This window comes from Zalophus californianus, chromosome 4 (genome assembly GCF_009762305.2).
Source record: "Zalophus californianus isolate mZalCal1 chromosome 4, mZalCal1.pri.v2, whole genome shotgun sequence".
Classification (NCBI taxonomy): Eukaryota; Metazoa; Chordata; class Mammalia; order Carnivora; family Otariidae; genus Zalophus; species Zalophus californianus.
In genome coordinates, this window is record NC_045598.1 from 99,151,950 (window position 1) to 99,170,407 (window position 18,458).

Below are 18,458 nucleotides of genomic sequence, written 5' to 3' on the forward strand. Positions count from 1 at the left end.
GAAACCTTAATTTTCATTTCACTGGTTTTTGAGTGAAGTTGGGTGTATTTTATTCATTGCACAGCTTTTTTATATCCTTTTCTGTTTTCTAGTGGATATTTAAAAAAATGAATCCTTAAGATCTTTTTATATATTAGTTGAATCAGTACTTTGTCATGTATGTTGCAAATACTTTTTGCTCTTATTGCTATTATTTATGGGAGGTTTTTCTTAAAAGATTTATATATTTTCTAGTAGAGTAATGGTTTAATTTTTCTTTTATGCCTTTGATCCATTTGACATTTATTGTGGTATAGGAAGGAAGATAAAAATTGAGCTTTATTTTTTTCGAGATGCTTAGGTTAGTGCTATGACATAACTTCTCAATGCCTACTGAAGTCTTAATTTTATGATAAAATATAATGAAATACAAAAAGTATTTCCAAATATATGTGATCTGTTTTTTAGACTTTTTCTTCTGTTGCATTAATAAGTGTATTTATTTTAACTCTACATTGATTTAATCACTGTACTGTAATGCTTTACTGTGTGGTTGGACTGGTCCCTTTAGTATCCTGCTTCTCAGTATCAGCTGTTCTCACATATTCATTTTCTTTATATGAAATTTTGAATTATTGTGTCTAGTTTATTTTTTATCTTTTATAGTTTAGTTGGGTTTGCACTAAATTTAGAAATTAATTTAGGGAACATCTTTACATGAAATCTTCCTTTCCTATAATTTATGTCTTTTCATTTGTTTAAATCTTATTCTGTGTCAAGTCAGTAGAGATATAAGCCTTCTTTTATATAGATTCTGAACTTTTAAGCTCACTTAAGAATGCTTAACCTTTTACATTTTTACTGGTACTTGTTTGGGGGGCATAAATTCTAGAGGAAAAGAGAGAGAATGATTTTATTTATATCATCTGGGCACCAAAAGATTTCTAACATGATAAAAAGCATGGAAGTTGTACAGCTTTGATTAAACAAAAGAGTTAATGAAATGTTGGAGACATCACATTAAAATCAAGAACAAGAAAGTATTTCATATTTTTCTTGAGGTTTTAACAAGTGTAACCAAATAAGAAAAAGGAATAAAGTGAAGATACAGATTGGAGACAAAATTACAATTAATAACAGATCATATGGTTGTTTTCCTGGAATAAAAAGAAAATGATCAGTTGAAAAACCATCAGAATAATAAAGGAGTTAAATAGATTGGCTAATTAAAAATTAAAACACTTCTTTGAACACTAGGGATATTAGGTTGAAAGTACAGAAAGGTCTTGCCTTATTAGTAAAGAACTGAACTAGACACAGAGTAGACAACTGTAGATCGGTCCTAGCAAAGCCTGAAAACAGCCTTTGAAAGAGCTGAGCTGTCCACAAGTTATTTGACTGTCTGTCAAAAGAAAATTGAAAATACTTTAAAGGAAGAAAATAAAATTCAGATATTCAGGAAATTGTCACCTATAATCAGGAGGAACAAAATTATCAATAGAAGCATACACAAATAACAGATCATGGAGATTGCAGTAAAGGACTTTAAAATAGCTATTATAAGTATGCTCAGGGATTTAAAGGGAAATATGAACATAATGAGAAGAGAGATTTTATAAAGGACTAAATGGAACTTCTAGTGCTGAGAAATACATGAAATAAAAAATTCACTTGATCAGCTTAACAGCACATTTTACACTGCATCAGACAAAATCCCTGAGCTTGAAGACATAGCAGTTGAAACCACCCAAACCAAAGCACAGAAAGAAAAATGAAAGGAGCAAAGCCTGTGACCTGTGGGACGATATTAAATGTTTAGGATACATATAAGGGAGTGGTTGGGGGTGGGGAGCAGCAGTAGGAGTGGCAGAAAAACTGTTTGAAGAGGGAATGGCCCAAAATTTTCCAAGTTGATAAACAGCAGTAAGCCCACAGATTCCAGACACTTGAAGAAACCCAAACAAGGTAAAATACAGAAACATAATGAATGGGTGAAAATCCATGGAAAAAAATAGTTTTTTTAACACCAGAGAAAAAGACATTATGCATAGGGAACAAGGATAGAAGCACCTACCAGTTGCTTCTTGTCTGAAGCGGTACAAGCCAGAAGACAATGGAATGCACCTTGAAAGTGCTGAAAGAGAAAAGTGGATCTAGAATTCTCTAACCACTGAAAATATTTTTTTAAAGCTGAAGGTGAAATTAAGACCTTTTTAGACAAAAGCTTAGAGAATTTATTGCTAGCAGGCCTCTATTACCAGAAATGTTAAAGGAACTTTTAATGACACTACATGAAGAAATGAAAAGCAGGTAAAAGAGTAAATATGTAAATATATATCAAAGGCTTACTTTTTTTCTTAGGTCTTAGAGTTTTCTTTAAAAGATAATTGGTTGTTACAGCAAACAGTAAATTTGCATTGGAGGTCTGTAATATATGTAGGAGAGAAGTGTGTCATCACACTAGCACCAAGGATGTTATGGGGATGTGAAAGTATACTCTTGTCATGTTGTTAGTTTACATGTGAAGGGTTGTGATATTTGAAGGTATACTGGGGTAGGTTAATTGTACATACTCTAATCCGTAAAGCAGTCACACACACAAAAATAAGCCAGTGGAGAAATGGAAATACTAAAGAATACTCAATCCAAATGAAGGCGGGAAAGAGGACTAAAGAACTGATCATAAAAAGTAGGTGGCAAAAAAAAAAAAATCAAGATAATAGACCTATGTTGATGGGATATAAAATGGTACAGCCATTTCGGAGAACAGTTTTTATACAGTTAAAATAGAGTTATTGGGGTGCCTGGGTGGTTCAGTTGGTTGGGCGACTGCCTTCGGCTCAGGTCATGATCCTGGAGTCCCAGGATCGAGTCCCGCATCGGGCTCCCTGCTCAGTGAGGAGCCTGCTTCTCCCTCTAACCCTCCCCCCTCTCATGTACTCTTTCTCTCTCTCATTCTCGCTCTCTCAAATAAATAAATAAATCTTTAAAACAAATAGAGTTATTGTAGGACTGAGAAATTTTATTTCTAAAGTACTTACATGCCCAAGAGAAATGAAAATGTATGTACAAAGTTTGTTCATAACAACCTTACTCATTTAACAGCCCCAAACTGTAAGCAACCCCAGTGTTTATCTAACAGGTATATAACTAACTAGTTGTCGTATCCAAACTATGGAACGCCACCTTGTAATAAAAAGAACTGAACTACTGAGGTGGCAGTATGCATGAATCTCAGAGATAGGGTGCACGAAAGACTCAAATATGGAAGAGTGTATACTGTGTGATTATGTTAACATGAAATTCGAGAACATATAAAACTAATAATAGAGAAAGTAGATTAATAGTTTGCTTGAGACTGGGTGGAGGAAAATTGTGATTTGACTGCAAAGGTGCATGAGGACAGGTTTTGGAGAGATTGGTTTGATTCTTATACCAGTGTGTTCATTTGTCAAAACCCTTGGAACTGTGTTCCCGAATTGATGCATATTTGTATTGAATTATACCTCAATGTGTTTCTTTGAAAAGAAAAATAAAAACCAGATCCTAGGCTTGGCTGAGAGGGTCTGTGTGTGTGTGTTTTTTTTTTTAAAAGGCAACAACAAAAATTACCATTGATCTGTAATTGAAAAACACTTAAATTTGAGAAATATTAGAAAAAATGTTTGGAAAAATACGGAATTAAAAACATCAGAAAAATACAGAATTAAAAAAATGACCAATCAACATATAAAGTGAAGTTAAATACTAATGTAATAATTCAAATTGTGCTTATATAGGTATGAAATTTTCTGAAAGGATAGATGAGAAAATGAGAGGAGAAGTTGGCTTTGGAGCTGGGAACTGATTAGAAGAGGTACTGGGCTTAGAGGAGACTTTTTACTTTGTGCTGTTTCCTATCTTTTTTTTAGAGTTTTTATTTAAATTCCAGTATAATCAGCATACAGTGTTACATTAGTTTCAGATGTACAATATAGTAATTCAGCAGTTCCATGTATTACTCAGTGCTCATCACGACAAGTGCCCTCCTTAATCCCCATCACCTATTTCCCCCATTCCCTCACCCCCCTTCCCTCTGGTAACCGTCAGTTTGTGCTCTATAGTTTGTTTCATATCTTTTTACCTTTCCCTTCTTTCCAATTAAGTGAAAATGAAACGAAAATGAGATTTCATATTAAAATAAAAATTAAACCTGTTGCATTTATATTCTGTCAAAAAGGGAAGGTTTTAATTTTTTAAAACAGTGTAACATTTCTTGTGGATAAGGATGTGGGAAGAATGTCATTCTTACATCACATCTTTCCTTGTATCCAGCATCCTTGAAGAAGCGTCTTTCATTGTCTATCAAAAGCCCTTAAAACATGTTTCTTTTAACCCAGCAATTCTGGCAGTTTAAGTCTAAGGAAATAATTGGAAGGCTGGACTAACAAGACATACATGAAATGGTATTTATCATAGCATGTTTCACGAAGACTTAAGTACACATTAAATGTCCAAGAGGAAGGTGATTAGGTAAGCAAATTTTGGTAGTACCTAAGATAAAAACAGTGTGCTACCACTTAATTGATGTCTTAGGGAAAATATTGACATTTTTCACAATTTAAAAAATGTTATGACATTCTTATAAAGAGGGTAACTTCATAAAGTGTGTTATTAAGAGTGAATGGTGGAGCTAAAATAAGTTGATTTTTAAAATATTTAAAGGCTAACAAATTGGTTTTATTGGATGACCTTTCAAATAGTTCTATTCAAAAATGAAACTAAAATTAAACCACTTCTAAACAAATACATATATCCTTGTACATTTATCCAGATATGAAATTATTAATACCTTCAGTTGACTCTCGTATGCTTTTGAGAAAGTATTCTCTCTACAGTTGCTCAAAGCAGATTCTGCTCAAAAGTAGGATATACTCAATTCTAAATTTTTGTATATTAAAATGTGTAAATATTTTAGACTGGGTATTTTCACAAATGCCATTTTCTTGCTTTCGTTCAGAGTACTTTCTACATAAAACTTCTGTTTTTTTTTCTTTTTAAGATTTTATTTATTTATTTGATAGAGAGGGACACAGCGAGAGCAGGAACAAAAGCAGGGGGAGTGGGAGAGGGAGAAGCAGGCTTCCCGCCGAGCAGGGAGCCTGATGTGGGACTTGATCCCAGGACCCTGGGATCATGACCTGAGCCGAAGGCAGACGCTTAATGACTGAGCCACCCAGGCGCCCTGTTTTTTTTTTTTTTTTCCATTCAAGTATAATGAACATACGTTGTTAGATTAGTTTCAGATATACATTATAATGATTCAGCAGTTCTATACATTTCTCAGTGCTCATCAACCCATCTGTTTATTTAAGAGGTTTTTTTTTGTCTTTTTGTTTTTTGTTGTTATTCATTTGTTTCTTAAATTTCACATATGAGTGAAATCATGGTATTTGTCTTTCTCTGACTGACTTAATTTTGCTTAGGATAATACACTCTAGCTGCATCTGCATTGTTGCAAATGGCAAGATTTCATTCATTTTGATGGCTGAGTAATACTTGATTGTGTGTGTATACACACACACACACACACACACACACACACCCCACATCCTCTTTATCCATTCATCTATCAATGGGTGGACAGTTGGGTTGCTTCCCTGTCTCGGCTATTGTAAATAATGCTGCAATAAGCATAGGGGTTGCATGTTATCTTTTTGAATTAGTGTTTTCATAATCTTTGGGTGAATACCTGGTAGTGGAATTACTGGATCATAGGGTAGTTCTCTTTTTAACTTTTTGAGGAACTTTCATACTGTTTTCCACAGTGGGTGCACCAGTTTGCATTCCCACCAATGGTGCATGAGGGTTCCTTTTTCTTCACATCCTTGTCAACACTTGTTATTTCTTCTGTCTTTGATTTTAGCCATTCTGAAGGTGTCAGGTGATAGCTTGTGGTTTTGTGATGCTAAGCATCTTTTTATGTGGCTATCATTATGTTTCCCTTGGAAGTGTCCATTCAGGTCCTCCACCAATTTTTTAATTGGATTATTTGGGGTTTTTTGGTGTGAAACCTCTAATTTTTTTTTAAGATTTTTTTTTTTTTTAATTTGAGAGAGCGAGAGAGAGAGACCATGAGTTAGGGGGGAGAAGCAGACCCCCACTGAGCAGGGTGCTCTGTGTGGGGATTGATCCTAGGACCCTGGCCCCATGACCTGGGCTGAAGGCAGACGCTTAACCAACTGAGCCACCCAGGTGCCCCTAAAAACTTCTATTTTTAATTTACTTTAGTATATCTTCTAATTTAGTTGATGCAAAATCATAGGTCTTCTCAAATTTTTTCCATTGAAATATATCTAATTAAATGAATTAATAATTAAATAAAGAGATATATCTAATTAAAAATAAGAGCTTCATCAAAAGTCTTCCTCTAAGTCAAGATATTCCCATTTAAAAATGATACATTGTTTGAGGTTTCGTCATTTAGTTTTTTAGTTCCTCCTTTGATTTTTCTGAGAGAAATGTCTGTCAACCTGTTCATGTGCTTTGTTTTTAATAACTGCAGATACTGAAAACTTTCATTCCTTGAATTCATCAAAGAATTTCAGTAGACTTTGAACAAAATAAAAACAATATATAGATAACTCATTATCAAAAAAATTTTAGTAAAATGTAGGACACTGAGGTTGATTTGTCTTGTAAATTACCAGAAGTTTATCAAACATTTCTAAAATCTGGTTGCTGGTGGTCAGTCAAGAGAGATCATGTTTATATATATGTATATTTTAATATCGATACCTTTTATTTTTGATTGGTTAAAAATTACAGCATTTCCGTGAGATTATGATCTGATCGTTTTTTATAGTTGGAGCTGTTCTGTCCTCATCAGTGTTATATCTTCTTAGGGATTTTTAAAATTTTTCTGAGTTGTTAGAATATAGACAGGTATCAAATTTAACATTTTAGATTGTTCCTGTGAGTTGTGTGTGAAGTACATGAAAAATCTTGTTTAGAATTTAGTGTTTTGAAAACTGTTTAAATGCACTTTGAATGAAAATTTCCTTTGGGACCTTTGGACGGAAAGTTTTTTTTTTTTTTAATTAAAGGATTTTTCTTTACTTCTCATACCAAAGTATGAAATTCTTTTTTTTAAATTTTATTATGTTAATCACCATACATTATATCATTAGTTTTTTTTATTATGTTACATTAATCACCATACATTACATCATTAGTTTTTGATGTAGTGTTCCATGATTCATTGTTTGCATATAACACCCAGTGCTCCATGCAGTATGTGCCCTCTTTAATACCCATCACCAGGCTAACCCTTCCCCCCAACCCTCTCCCCTCTGGAACCCTCAGTTTGTTTCTCAGAGTCCATAGTCTCTCATGGTTCGTCTTCCCCTCCGTTTTCCATTCAATGCATGTCCTCTTTAATACCCATCACCAGGCTAACCCATTCCCCTCACCCCCCTCCCCTCTAGAACCGTCAGCTTGTTTCTCAGAGTCCATAGTCTTTCATGGTTCGTCTCCCCCTCTGATTGCCCCCCCTTCATTCTTCCCTTCCTACTATCTTCTTTTTCTTTTTTTTTTTTTTTTAACATATAATGTATTATTTGTTTCAGAGGTACAGGTCTGTGATTCACGGACAGAAAGTTTTCATAGGGTAGAGTAAGCTGTTAGACTTCCTAGGGGCTTTGTGTTTATATTTGACCACACTGTAATCTATTCATCATGTTGATGCCTGGGTAATCTTTCTAAATGGTATGCTTTATTCCTTAAATATGATGTTACATTTCTTAAAATCCTCCATGACTTTTTTTTTAAATTTATTATGTTATGTTAACCAGCATACATTACGTCATTAGTTTTTTTTAAATTTTTTATTGTTATGTTAATCACCATATATTACATCATTAGTTTTTGATGTAGTGTTCCATGATTCATTGTTTGTTCATAACACCCAGTGATCTATGCAGAATGTGCCCTCTTTAATACCCATCACCAGGCTAACCCATCCCCCTACCCTCCTCCCCTCTAGAACCCTCAGTTTGTTTTTCAGAGTCCATCATCTCTCATGGTTCCTCTCCCCCTCTGACTTACTCCCCTTCATTCTTCCTCTCCTGCTATCTTCTTCTTTTTCTTTTTTCTTAAAATATGTTGCGTTATTTGTTTCAGAAGTACAGATCTGTGATTCAACAGTCTTGCACAATTCACAGCGCTCACCGTAGCACATACCCTCCCCAATGTCTATCACCCAGCCACCCCATCCCTCCCACCCCCAACCACTCCAGTAACACTCAGTTTGTTTCCTGAGATTAAGAATTCCTCATATCAGTGAGGTCATATGATACATGTCTTTCTCTGATTGACTTATTCCACTCAGCATAACACCCTCCAGTTCCATCCACGTCGTTGCAAATGGCAAGATCTCATTCCTTTTGATGGCTGCATAATATTCCATTGTGTATATATACCACATCTTCTTTAGCCATTCATCTGTCGATGGACATCTTGGCTCTTTCCACAGTTTGGCTATTGTGGACATTGCTGCTATAAACATTGGGGTGCACGTACCCCTTCGGGTCCCTACATTTGTATCTTTGTGGTAAATAGCCAGTAGTGCAATTGCTGGATCGAATGGTAGCTCTAATTTCAACTGTTTGAGGAACCTCCATACTGTTTTCCAGAGTGATTGCACCAGCTTGCATTCCCACCAACAGTGTAGGAGGGTTCCCCTTTCTCCACATCCCCGCCAACATCTGTCGTTCCCTGACTTGTTAATTTTAGCCATTCTGACGGGTGTGAGGTGGTATCTCATCGAGGTTTTGATTTGGATTTCCCTGATGCCGAGCGATGTTGAGCACTTTTTCATGTGCCTGTTGGCCATTTGGATGTCTTCTTTGGAAAAATGTCTGTTCATGTCTTCTGCCCATTTCTGGATTGGATTATTTGTTCTTTGGGTGTTGAGTTTGGTAAGTTCTTTATAGATTTTGGATACTAGCCCTTTATCTGATAGGTCATTTGTGAATATTTTCTCCCATTCTGTCGGTTGTCTTTTGGTTTTGTGGACTGTTTCTTTTGCTGTGCAAAGGCTTTTTATCTTGATGAAATCCTAATAGTTCATTTTCCCCTGGCTTCCCGTGCCTTTGGCGATGTTTCTAGGAAGAAGTTGCTGCGGCTGAGGTCGAAGAGGTTGCTACCTGTGTTCTCCTTTAGGATTTTGATGGACTCCTGTCTCACGTTTAGGTCTTTCAACCATTTGGAGTCTATTTTTGTGTGTGGTGTAAGGAAATGGTCCAGTTTCATTCTTCTGCATGTGGCTGTCCAATTTTCCCAACACCATTTGTTGAAGAGACTGTCTTTTTTCCTTTGGACATTCTTTCCTGCTTTGTCAAAGATAAGTTGACTATAGAGTTGAGGGTCCATTTCAGGGCTCTCGATTCTGTTCCATTGATCTATGTGTCTGTTTTTGTGCCAGTACCATACTGTCTTGATGATGACAGCTTTGTAATAGAGCTGGAAGTCCGGAATTGTGATGCCGCCAGCTTTGCTTTTCTTTTTCAATATTCCTCTGGCTATTGGGGGGTCTCTTCTGGTTCCATACAAATTTTAGGATTATTTGTTCCATTTCTTTGAAAAAAGTGGGTGGTATTTTGATGGGGATTGCATTGAATGTGTAGATTGCTCTAGGTAGCATTGACATCTTCACAATGTTGGTTCTCCCAATCCATGAGCATGGAACGTTTTTCCATTTCTTTGTGTTTTCTTCAATTTCTTTCATGAGTATTTTATAGTTTTCTAAGTACAGATCCTTTGCCTCTTTGGTTAAATTTATTCCTAGGTATCTTATGGTTTTGGGTGCAATTGTAAATGGGATCGACTCCTTGATTTGTCTCTCTTCTGTCTTGTTGTTGGTGTATAGGAATGCCACTGATTTCTGTGCATTGATTTTATATCCTGCCACTTTACTGAATTCCCGTATGAGTTCTAGCAGTTTGGGGTGGAGTCTTTTGGGTTTTCCACATAAAGTATCATATCATCTGCAAAGAGTGAGAGTTTGACTTCCTCTTTGCCGATTTGGATGCCTTTGATTTCTTTTTGTTGTCTGATTGCTGTGGCTAGGACTTCTAATACTATGTTGAATAGCAGTGGTGAGAGTGGACATCCCTGCCGCGTTCCTGAGCTTAGGGGAAAAGCTCTCAGCCTTTCCCCATTGAGAATGATATTCGCTGTAGGTTTTTCATAGATGGCTTTCATGATATCGAGGTATGTACCCTCTAACCCTATACTCTGAAGAGTTTTCATCAAGAAAGGATGCTGTCCTTTGTCAAATGCTTTTTCTGCATCTATTGAGAGGATCATATGATTCTTGTTCTTTCTTTTGTTAATGTATTGTATCACGTTGATTGATTTGCGGGTGTTGAACCAGCCTTGCAGCCCAGGGATAAATCCCACTTGGTCGTGGTGAATAATCCTTTTAATGTACTGTTGGATCCTATTGGCTAGTATTTTGGTGAGAATTTTTGCATCCATGTTCATCAAGGATATTGGTCTGTAATTCTCCTTTTTGGTGGGGTCTTTGTCTGGTTTTGGGATCAAGGTAATGCTGGCATCATAAAATGAGTTTGGAAGTTTTCCTTCCATTTCTATTTTTTGGAACAGTTTCAGGAGAATAGGTATTAATTCTTCTTTAAATGTCTGATAGAATTCCCCTGGGAAGCCATCTGGCCCTGGGCTTTTGTTTCTTGGGAGATTTTTGATGACTGCTTCAATTTCCTTAGTGGTTCTAGGTCTGTTCAGGTTTTCTATTTCTTCCTGGTTCGATTTTGGTAGTTGATACATCTCTAGGAATGCATCTATTTCTTCCAGATTATCTAATGTGCTGGCATAGAGTTGCTCAGAATATGTTCTTATAATTGTTTTTATTTCTTTGGTGTTGGTTGTGATCTCTCCTCTTTCATTCATGATTTTGTTGATTTGGGTCATTTCTTTTTTCTTTTGGATAGTCTGGCCAGGGGTTTATCAATCTTGTTAATTCTTTCAAAGAAGCAGCTCCTAGTTTCGTTGATCTGTTCTACTGTTCTTTTGGTTTCTAGTTCATTGATTTCTGCTCTGATCTTTATTATTTCTCTTCTCCTGCTGGGTTTAGGGTTTATTTGCTGTTCTTTCTCCAGCTCCTTTAGGTGTAGGGTTAGGTTGTGTATTTGAGACCTTTCTTGTTTCTTGAGAAAGGCTTGTATTGCTATATACTTTCCTCTCAGGACTGCCTTTGCTGAATCCCAAAGATTTTGAACAGTCGTGTTTTCATTTTCATTTGTTTTCATGAATTTTTTAAACTCTTCTTTAATTTCCTGGTTGACCCATTCATTATTTAGTAGGATGCTTCTTAGCCTCCATGTATTTGAGTTCTTTCCGACTTTCCTCTTGTGATTGAGTTCTAGTTTCAAAGCATTGTCGTCCGAAAATACGCAGGGAATGATCCCAAGTTTTTGGTACTGGTTGACCTGATTTGTGACCTAGGATGTGATCTGTTCTGGAGAATGTTCCATGGGCACTAGAGAAGAATGTGTATTCTGTTGCTATGGGATGGAATGTTCTGAATATATCTGTGAAGTCTATCTGGTGCAGTGTGTCATTTAAAGTCTTTATTTCCTTGTTGATCTTTTGCTTAGATGATCTGTCCATTTCAGTCAGGGGGGTGTTAAAGTCCTCCACTATTATTGTGTTGTTGTCAATGTGCTTCTTTGCTTTTGTTATTAATTGGTTTATATAAGTGGCTGCTCCCATGTTAGGGGCATAGATATTTACAATTGTTGGATCTTCTTGTTGGATAGACCCTTTAAGTAGGATATAGTGTCCTTCCTCATCTCTTATTACAGTCTTTGTTTTTAAAATCTAATTTGTCTGATATAAGGATTGCCACCCCAGCTTTCTTTTGGTGTCCATTAGCATGGTCAGTGGTTTTGCACCCCCTCACTTTCAATCTGAGGGTGTCTTTTTGTCTAAAATGAGACTCTTGCAGACAGCATATCGATGGTCTTTTTTTTTTATCCAGTGTGATAGCCTGTGTCTTTTGATTGGGGCATTTAGCCCATTTACATTCAGGGTAACTATTGAAAGATATGAATTTAGTGCCATTGTATTGCCTGTAAGGTGACTGTTACTGTATATTGTCTGTGTTCCTTTCTGGTCTGTGTTACTTTTAGGCTCTCTTATTGCTTTGGGGACCCCTTTCAATATTTCTTGTAGGGCTGGTTTTGTGTTTGCAAATTCCTTTAGTTTTTGTTTGTCCTGGAAGCTTTTTATCTACCCTTCTATTTTCAGTGACAGCCTAGCTGGATATAGTATTCTTGGCTGCATATTTTTCTCTTTTAGTGCTCTGAATATATCTTGCCAGCCCTTTCTGGCCTGCCCGGTCTCTGTGGATAGGTCTGTTGCCAGTCTAATGTTTCTACCATTGTAGGTTACAGATCTCTTGTCCCGAGCTGCTTTCAGGATTTTCTGTTTGTCTATGAGGCTCGTAAATTTTACTATTAGATGTCGGGGTATTGTCCTATTTTTATTGATTTTGAGGGGGTTCTCTGTGCCTCCTGGATTTTGATGCCTGTTTCCTTCCCCAATTTAGGGAAGTTCTCTGCTAGAATTTGCTCCAATATACCTTCTGTCCCTCTCTCTCTTTGTTCTTCTTTTGGGATCCCAATTATTTTAATGTTGTTTTGTCTTATGGTATCACTTGTCTCTCGAATTCTGCCCTCATGATCCAGTAGTTGTTTATTTCTCTTTTTCTCAGCTTCATTATTTTCCATCATTTGGTCTTCTATATCACTAATTCTCTCTTCTGCCTCCTTTATCCTAGCAGTTAGAGCCTCCATTTTTGATTGCACCTCATTAATAGCCTTTTTGATTTCGACTTGGTTAGATTTTAGTTTTTATTTCTCCAGAAAGGGTTTCTCTTAATATCTTTCATGCTTTTTTCAAGCCCTGGTAGTACCTTTAAAATCGTCATTCTGAAGTCTAGTTCCGACATCTTAACTAATGTCCGTATTGATTAGTTCCCTGGCAGTCGTTCCTGCCTCTTGTTCTTTTTTTTTTCCAGGTGATTTTTTTCTGTCCTGTCCTTTTTTCCACAGGAGAATAGATGAATGAGAGAACAAAATGCTAACAGGGTAACAGCGACTTGAGAAGAATATACACTAAACAAATCAGAAGAGACCTGAAACCAGGGGAAAAGAAATGGAAAGAAATAAAAAAGAAAAAAAATAAATAAACCAACCAACAAAACCAGAATATGATCAGATATGATCAGGCTGGTGCATAGATCAGTGCCACACACTAGATTTTGGGTGTATTTTGGTCTGTTAGAAGAACGTGCCTCCCAAAATTTTAAAGAAAGAAGAGCTTATATCTGTATAAAAATAAGGGTCAATACAGTGAAGGGATGGAATATCATTGTAAGGATGAAAATTAAAATAGATTTTATAAAAGGAATTGATAAGTTGGTTGTAAAAAGAAAGAAGAGGATTTAAGAAAAAGAAAAGGGAGAGAATGTGATCAGGCAGGAGACTAGAAAAAGCCATACAGTAGAGATTTAGGGTGTATTTTGGTCTGTTAGAAGAAATTGTATCCCCAAATTTTAAGGAGAGAACAATATATATGTATATACACACCAAAAATAAGGTTAACTACTATGTTGGGTTAGAATATGACTAAAAATGAAAAAGATTTTTTTAAATATGGGTTGATGTTGGTTGAAAAAGGGTAAAAGAAAAATTCAAAAAAAAAAAATTAAAAAAATTAACTTTGAAAGACTAAGAAATCATGGGAAAAAAAGCCATGAATTCTATGTGTGGTATTCCCCTAGCACTGGAGTTCTGCCCTTCTCATTGATCGGTAACCTTGGTCTTGGCTGGCAGTTCTTGCAGATCTTCTAGGGGAGGGGCCTGTTGCCGTGGTTCCCAAATGTCTTTGCGGAGGTGGAATTGCCCAGCCCTTGCCAGGCCGGGCTAAGTAATCTGCTCGGGTTTGGTCTTGGGAGCTTTCCTTCCCTGCAGTCTTTCCCTACAGCTTTGGGGGACGAGAGTGAAAATGGCGGCCTCCCAATATCCGCTGGGAGGAGCCGAGAACTCGGGCCCCGCTCCTCACTGAGCTCCCAAAGAAAAGCAGTCAGTCACTCCCGTCTCCTCAGTCTCCGGCCACAGGTGTTTCTATCTGTGGCGCATGACCCAGTGTAGAGTCTCCAAACCCAGCAGATCCCTGCGGTGTGCTCCTGCGCCGCTCCTCCCAGGGGAAGAAGGGGAGTCTCCCCGGATCTGCCGCTTGTTGTGTCCCTGCCGCAGTAGCAGTGGCCTGACTGGGCCGCGGATCACAGTTTATGTCAACCCCGAGCTGAGAGCCCGCGCCTCGGCTCTGTCTCTGCAGCCAGCTTCCCCGCTCCCATAACTGGAGCTCTGCCGCACTCAGGCAGCCCCGGTCTTTCTGTGACCCTGAGGGTCCTGAGACCACACTGTCCCACGAGGGTTTCCCCCGCTTAGCCACTGGAACGATGTCCCTCAGCGGAGCCGACTTCTAAAAGGTCCGATTTTGTGCTCCACGGCTCTATCACTTGCCAGAAGTGGCCAGCGGAGGCCCCCTCCCCCTCCGTATATCCTCCTGAATATCGCCTCGGATTCACTTCTCCCCACGTCCTACCTTCCAGAAAGTGGTTGCTTTTCTGTTCAGAGAGTTGTTGCTATTCTTTTTTCCATCTCCTGTTGAGTTCATAGGTGTTCAGAATGGTTTGATCCCCATCTAGCTGAATTCCTGGGACCAGACGAAATCCAGGTCTCCTACTCCTCCGCCATCTTGCTCCTTTCCCCTCAATGACTTTCCATTACATTTAGAATAATTTTTTTTTTAATTTAGCATGGCCTTACAGAAATCTTTGTAACCTAGGTTATACCTAGCTCTCTAACCTCATCCTTTATCATTCACTTCCACTTCCTAAGCTCTAGGTACACCCTCTACAGGGTCATTGCATTTGTTGTTTCCTCTACTGGGAATTCTTTATTCATCACTCTTCATCTCTTAATATAGATTTCAGTGCATATTGTGTCATTTCAGAAACAATTTCTCTGAATGTTATACATAAAGAGCTTTTCTTTTAACTTCTGTCACTAGTAGTAGTATTCTATTTCTCTAGTAAATTTTCTTCATAACAGTTACCACTATTTAAAATGGTCTTATTTAGTATAGGAGTCTAGGTCAGTTTCACTACTGTATTTCCCAGAACATAATAGGCTCTTAATATTTGCAAATGAATGACTGCTTAGTTACTGTATCCATATTTTGTCCTTGATTCTCACTTCTAGCTACAAAAGAATCTGTTCGTTCTATTTGCCTGCCTGTCATATTTTCAAAGACAATGTAAAAATAGCACCAAACAATTAAAGAACTTTAAGCAAGGTAGTAATGTCTTAGTATCTCTTTTAATATTTTCTCAAGACAGATAACTAATAATGGCATATTGAATTGGCAGTATGCAAGTGGATATAAAATAAGAGAAAGACTTACATTTTTACTTCCTCCTAAAAGTAGAAAAGACCCTGGTGAATGGTGTAGAGTTCTCTTAGGAATAACCCGTGAACTCTGCTACTTAAAAATTAATCTAGACTTCCAATTCCAACCATGGAATACCTTATATCAGACCAATCCTCCCACCAAAACCAATCATAAAGCTAGACAAAATGGTTTGAGGACCTTGGAGAGCAACTCAGATAGGCCTTCCTAGGAGAAAGTTATCTCCATATAAACATTGGCCTTTTCCCTGAGGGCATGTTCTAAATTCTGGTGGAGGCATAAAGGCCAAGCCTGAAGAGGTGGTCACTTGGGTCAGAGGACACTATGGTCAGGTCTTAGGGTTGCCAGAGTGGCTGAGGCATGAGGGACAAAAATCTCAAGACAGGAGGAACTTGCAGAGGAAAAGCCCAATAATTTATGTACAAATTTCCCTCAAGTTGTTGACTGATTCTACAATTTTACATGCCTGGGGAAGAGTCAGGGAAACCCAGCAGAAAACAGCAGATGGAGGCTCAAGGGCAAAGAAAAAAATTTAACAGCCACATGGTACTGGGGAGGCAGAAATTAGTGTTTAAGGCTGCCAAGGTGAAGGGCCCTTGGTACACGTCAAGCTTCCAGCTCAGATCCCAGAGGGCACTCCCTAGAAGTAGCGGTAAAATGGAAATAGACTACCCTTAGCAAAGCCTGAACCCTGAGTAGTCTGCCTGTACTCAACTTGTGTTTCAGAAGAAACTTAACCTTTAGAAAGAATATAATGCTCAAAGGGTCTATGCTTTTTCATTTATATAGTCTAGCTTCCAATAAATTATGAGGCAGGCAGACTGAAAAAAGGTAGGAAGATACCGTAGAGATATATCTACACAAAAGAAATGTACATAAGATTATTCACTGTGAAAGTTGTTATTAATAGCAAAATACTAGAAAAATGCTAAAGGACCACCAACAGAGGATTGATGAATTATGTTGGTTCATAATTTACTTAATTTTTTACACACGTCCTATCGGCATGTGGGGCAGGAGGGTTCTTTATTTTATGACACTGTGCTGACCATTATTGGGCATGTTACATCTTTGGCCCTAGCACAATAAATGCTAATTGCACCTTCAAGTTTTGATACAACTTGGAATGCTCTCACACATTTTCATATGCCTCTGGGGTGGGGCATTCCACTTGAAAATCATTAATATCATGGAATTTTGTGCCACTGTAAAAAAGAAAATTGTTTATGAACTGATACGGAAAGTCCAGTGCAGTGCATCTTAAGAGTAAAAGGCAAGATAACTAGCTGTATGTGCACTTTGCTGTATTTTGTTTAATAAAGGAAGAAAATAATATATATATTTGGATTGCTTATATGTGCATAAAATTACTGTAATAATACATAAGAAACTAATGAAAGTGATTATCTATGGGGCCTGGTGGGGTGAAGAGAAATGAGATTTCTGGGGTGAAACATATTTACTGTATACTTTTCTATATTTTGATTTTTAAAACTACCTATTCATAAAATTTTTAAATAATAAAATAAACCATTAGATATAAATAAGCTATTGTGTAAAATATAGTAATTTCTAAGAGAATGAAAGTTTATGTATTCATTAAAAAAATGTTTTGGTCTTTTTCCAATTCTGTCTCCTTTTACCTTTGCTTTCATTCAGTGGAGTAGGGCGAAACTGGGGCTGGGCATCTGCAGGTAGCAGCATTCTTGCTGAATTTGGTACACTGCATATGGAGTTTGTCCACCTCAGCTACTTGACAGGGGACCCAGTTTACTACAAAAAGGTTAGTTTTCTTGCCTTCTTTTCTCTGTTTATTATAGAAGAGTTCTTTAAGATTTACCAAAAGACTTGACTAATGCTTGGAAAATGTTCACCTTTCTAGAAATGTGTTTATCAGGACGCTGGCCCTTTTATTCTTTTTAAATTATCTAAATAAATATCCTTTCTATTTAAAATATTTACTGTTATTTGAAAAGTTGTAAACATTCGTAGGTTTCAAACATTCTGTTCTATTCAGAATTGTGCTGCAGTGTTCCTAGCCAGCATGGGAAGACAAGAAAAACAACATGAACAAAAAGTTAAAGAATTGAATTGGATTGAAAAGGATGAATGGAAAGAGTAATTATGCACAGATTACAAGATTATTTACCTAAAATGTTAAGACAATTTGTATTTAAATTATTAGAAATAAGAGCATATATATAGTTTTGAATAAAAGATCAATATAGATATGAAAGATCAACAGCATTTCTCTGCACCAACTACAACCAGCAAGAAAGTATCACTTTTCAAAGACATATGTGGTAGGAACAGGAGTTTAAGTTTCCTACAAATAAACCTAACAAAAGAGAAATGAAGTTCAAAACAATTAAATGACACTGAAGAGGAGAGTATGTTATGTTCATGTAGAGCTAAAGAATATCATAAAAATTTTAGTTCTCTCCAGATAGATCTGTAGCATCAGTTCAATGCCAGTCAAAACTCCAGTGGCTTCTTTTACAAAAATGAAACTTGGTAAGACTCTTGTAGAATTTATATAGAAGAGAAAAATTCAAGGCACTCCTGAAGAAAAACATGTGGAGTGGGTTTGTATTACACAGTTTTCGACACTCACAGTGAAGTATCGGTGCATAAGACAACTAGACTGATGAACAGAATAAACATTCCTTAAATAGATCCATGTGGAAACATTATGCAAGGGTAGCATTGTAGATTATAACAATTCTAGGAGCATTAAAGGCTTATATTTAAAAGACAAATGTAGTAAAGTTTAAAATACATATACCCTATGGCCCAGCAGTTCCATGTGCATTTATGATGTGCATTTATATCATATACATGGAAGCATTGTTTGTATTAGCATTTTATATAATAAAATTCAATACAGCAGTAAAAAATAAAGGAATTATAGTTAACATTTATCAGTTAAAATAATATAA

The 18,458-nt window shown here is 36.8% G+C and overlaps 1 protein-coding gene across 1 annotated transcript in view; it reads left to right on the top strand.

Moving 5' to 3' along the window:
* Window positions 1-18,458, top strand: part of MAN1A2 (mannosidase alpha class 1A member 2) — a 198,932-nt gene that overhangs the window by 112,672 nt on the left and 67,802 nt on the right. The window contains exon 7 of the mRNA XM_027599147.2: window positions 17,179-17,302. Within this exon, the coding sequence (XP_027454948.1) occupies window positions 17,179-17,302 (124 nt within the window). The remainder of the gene's footprint in view (window positions 1-17,178; window positions 17,303-18,458) is intronic.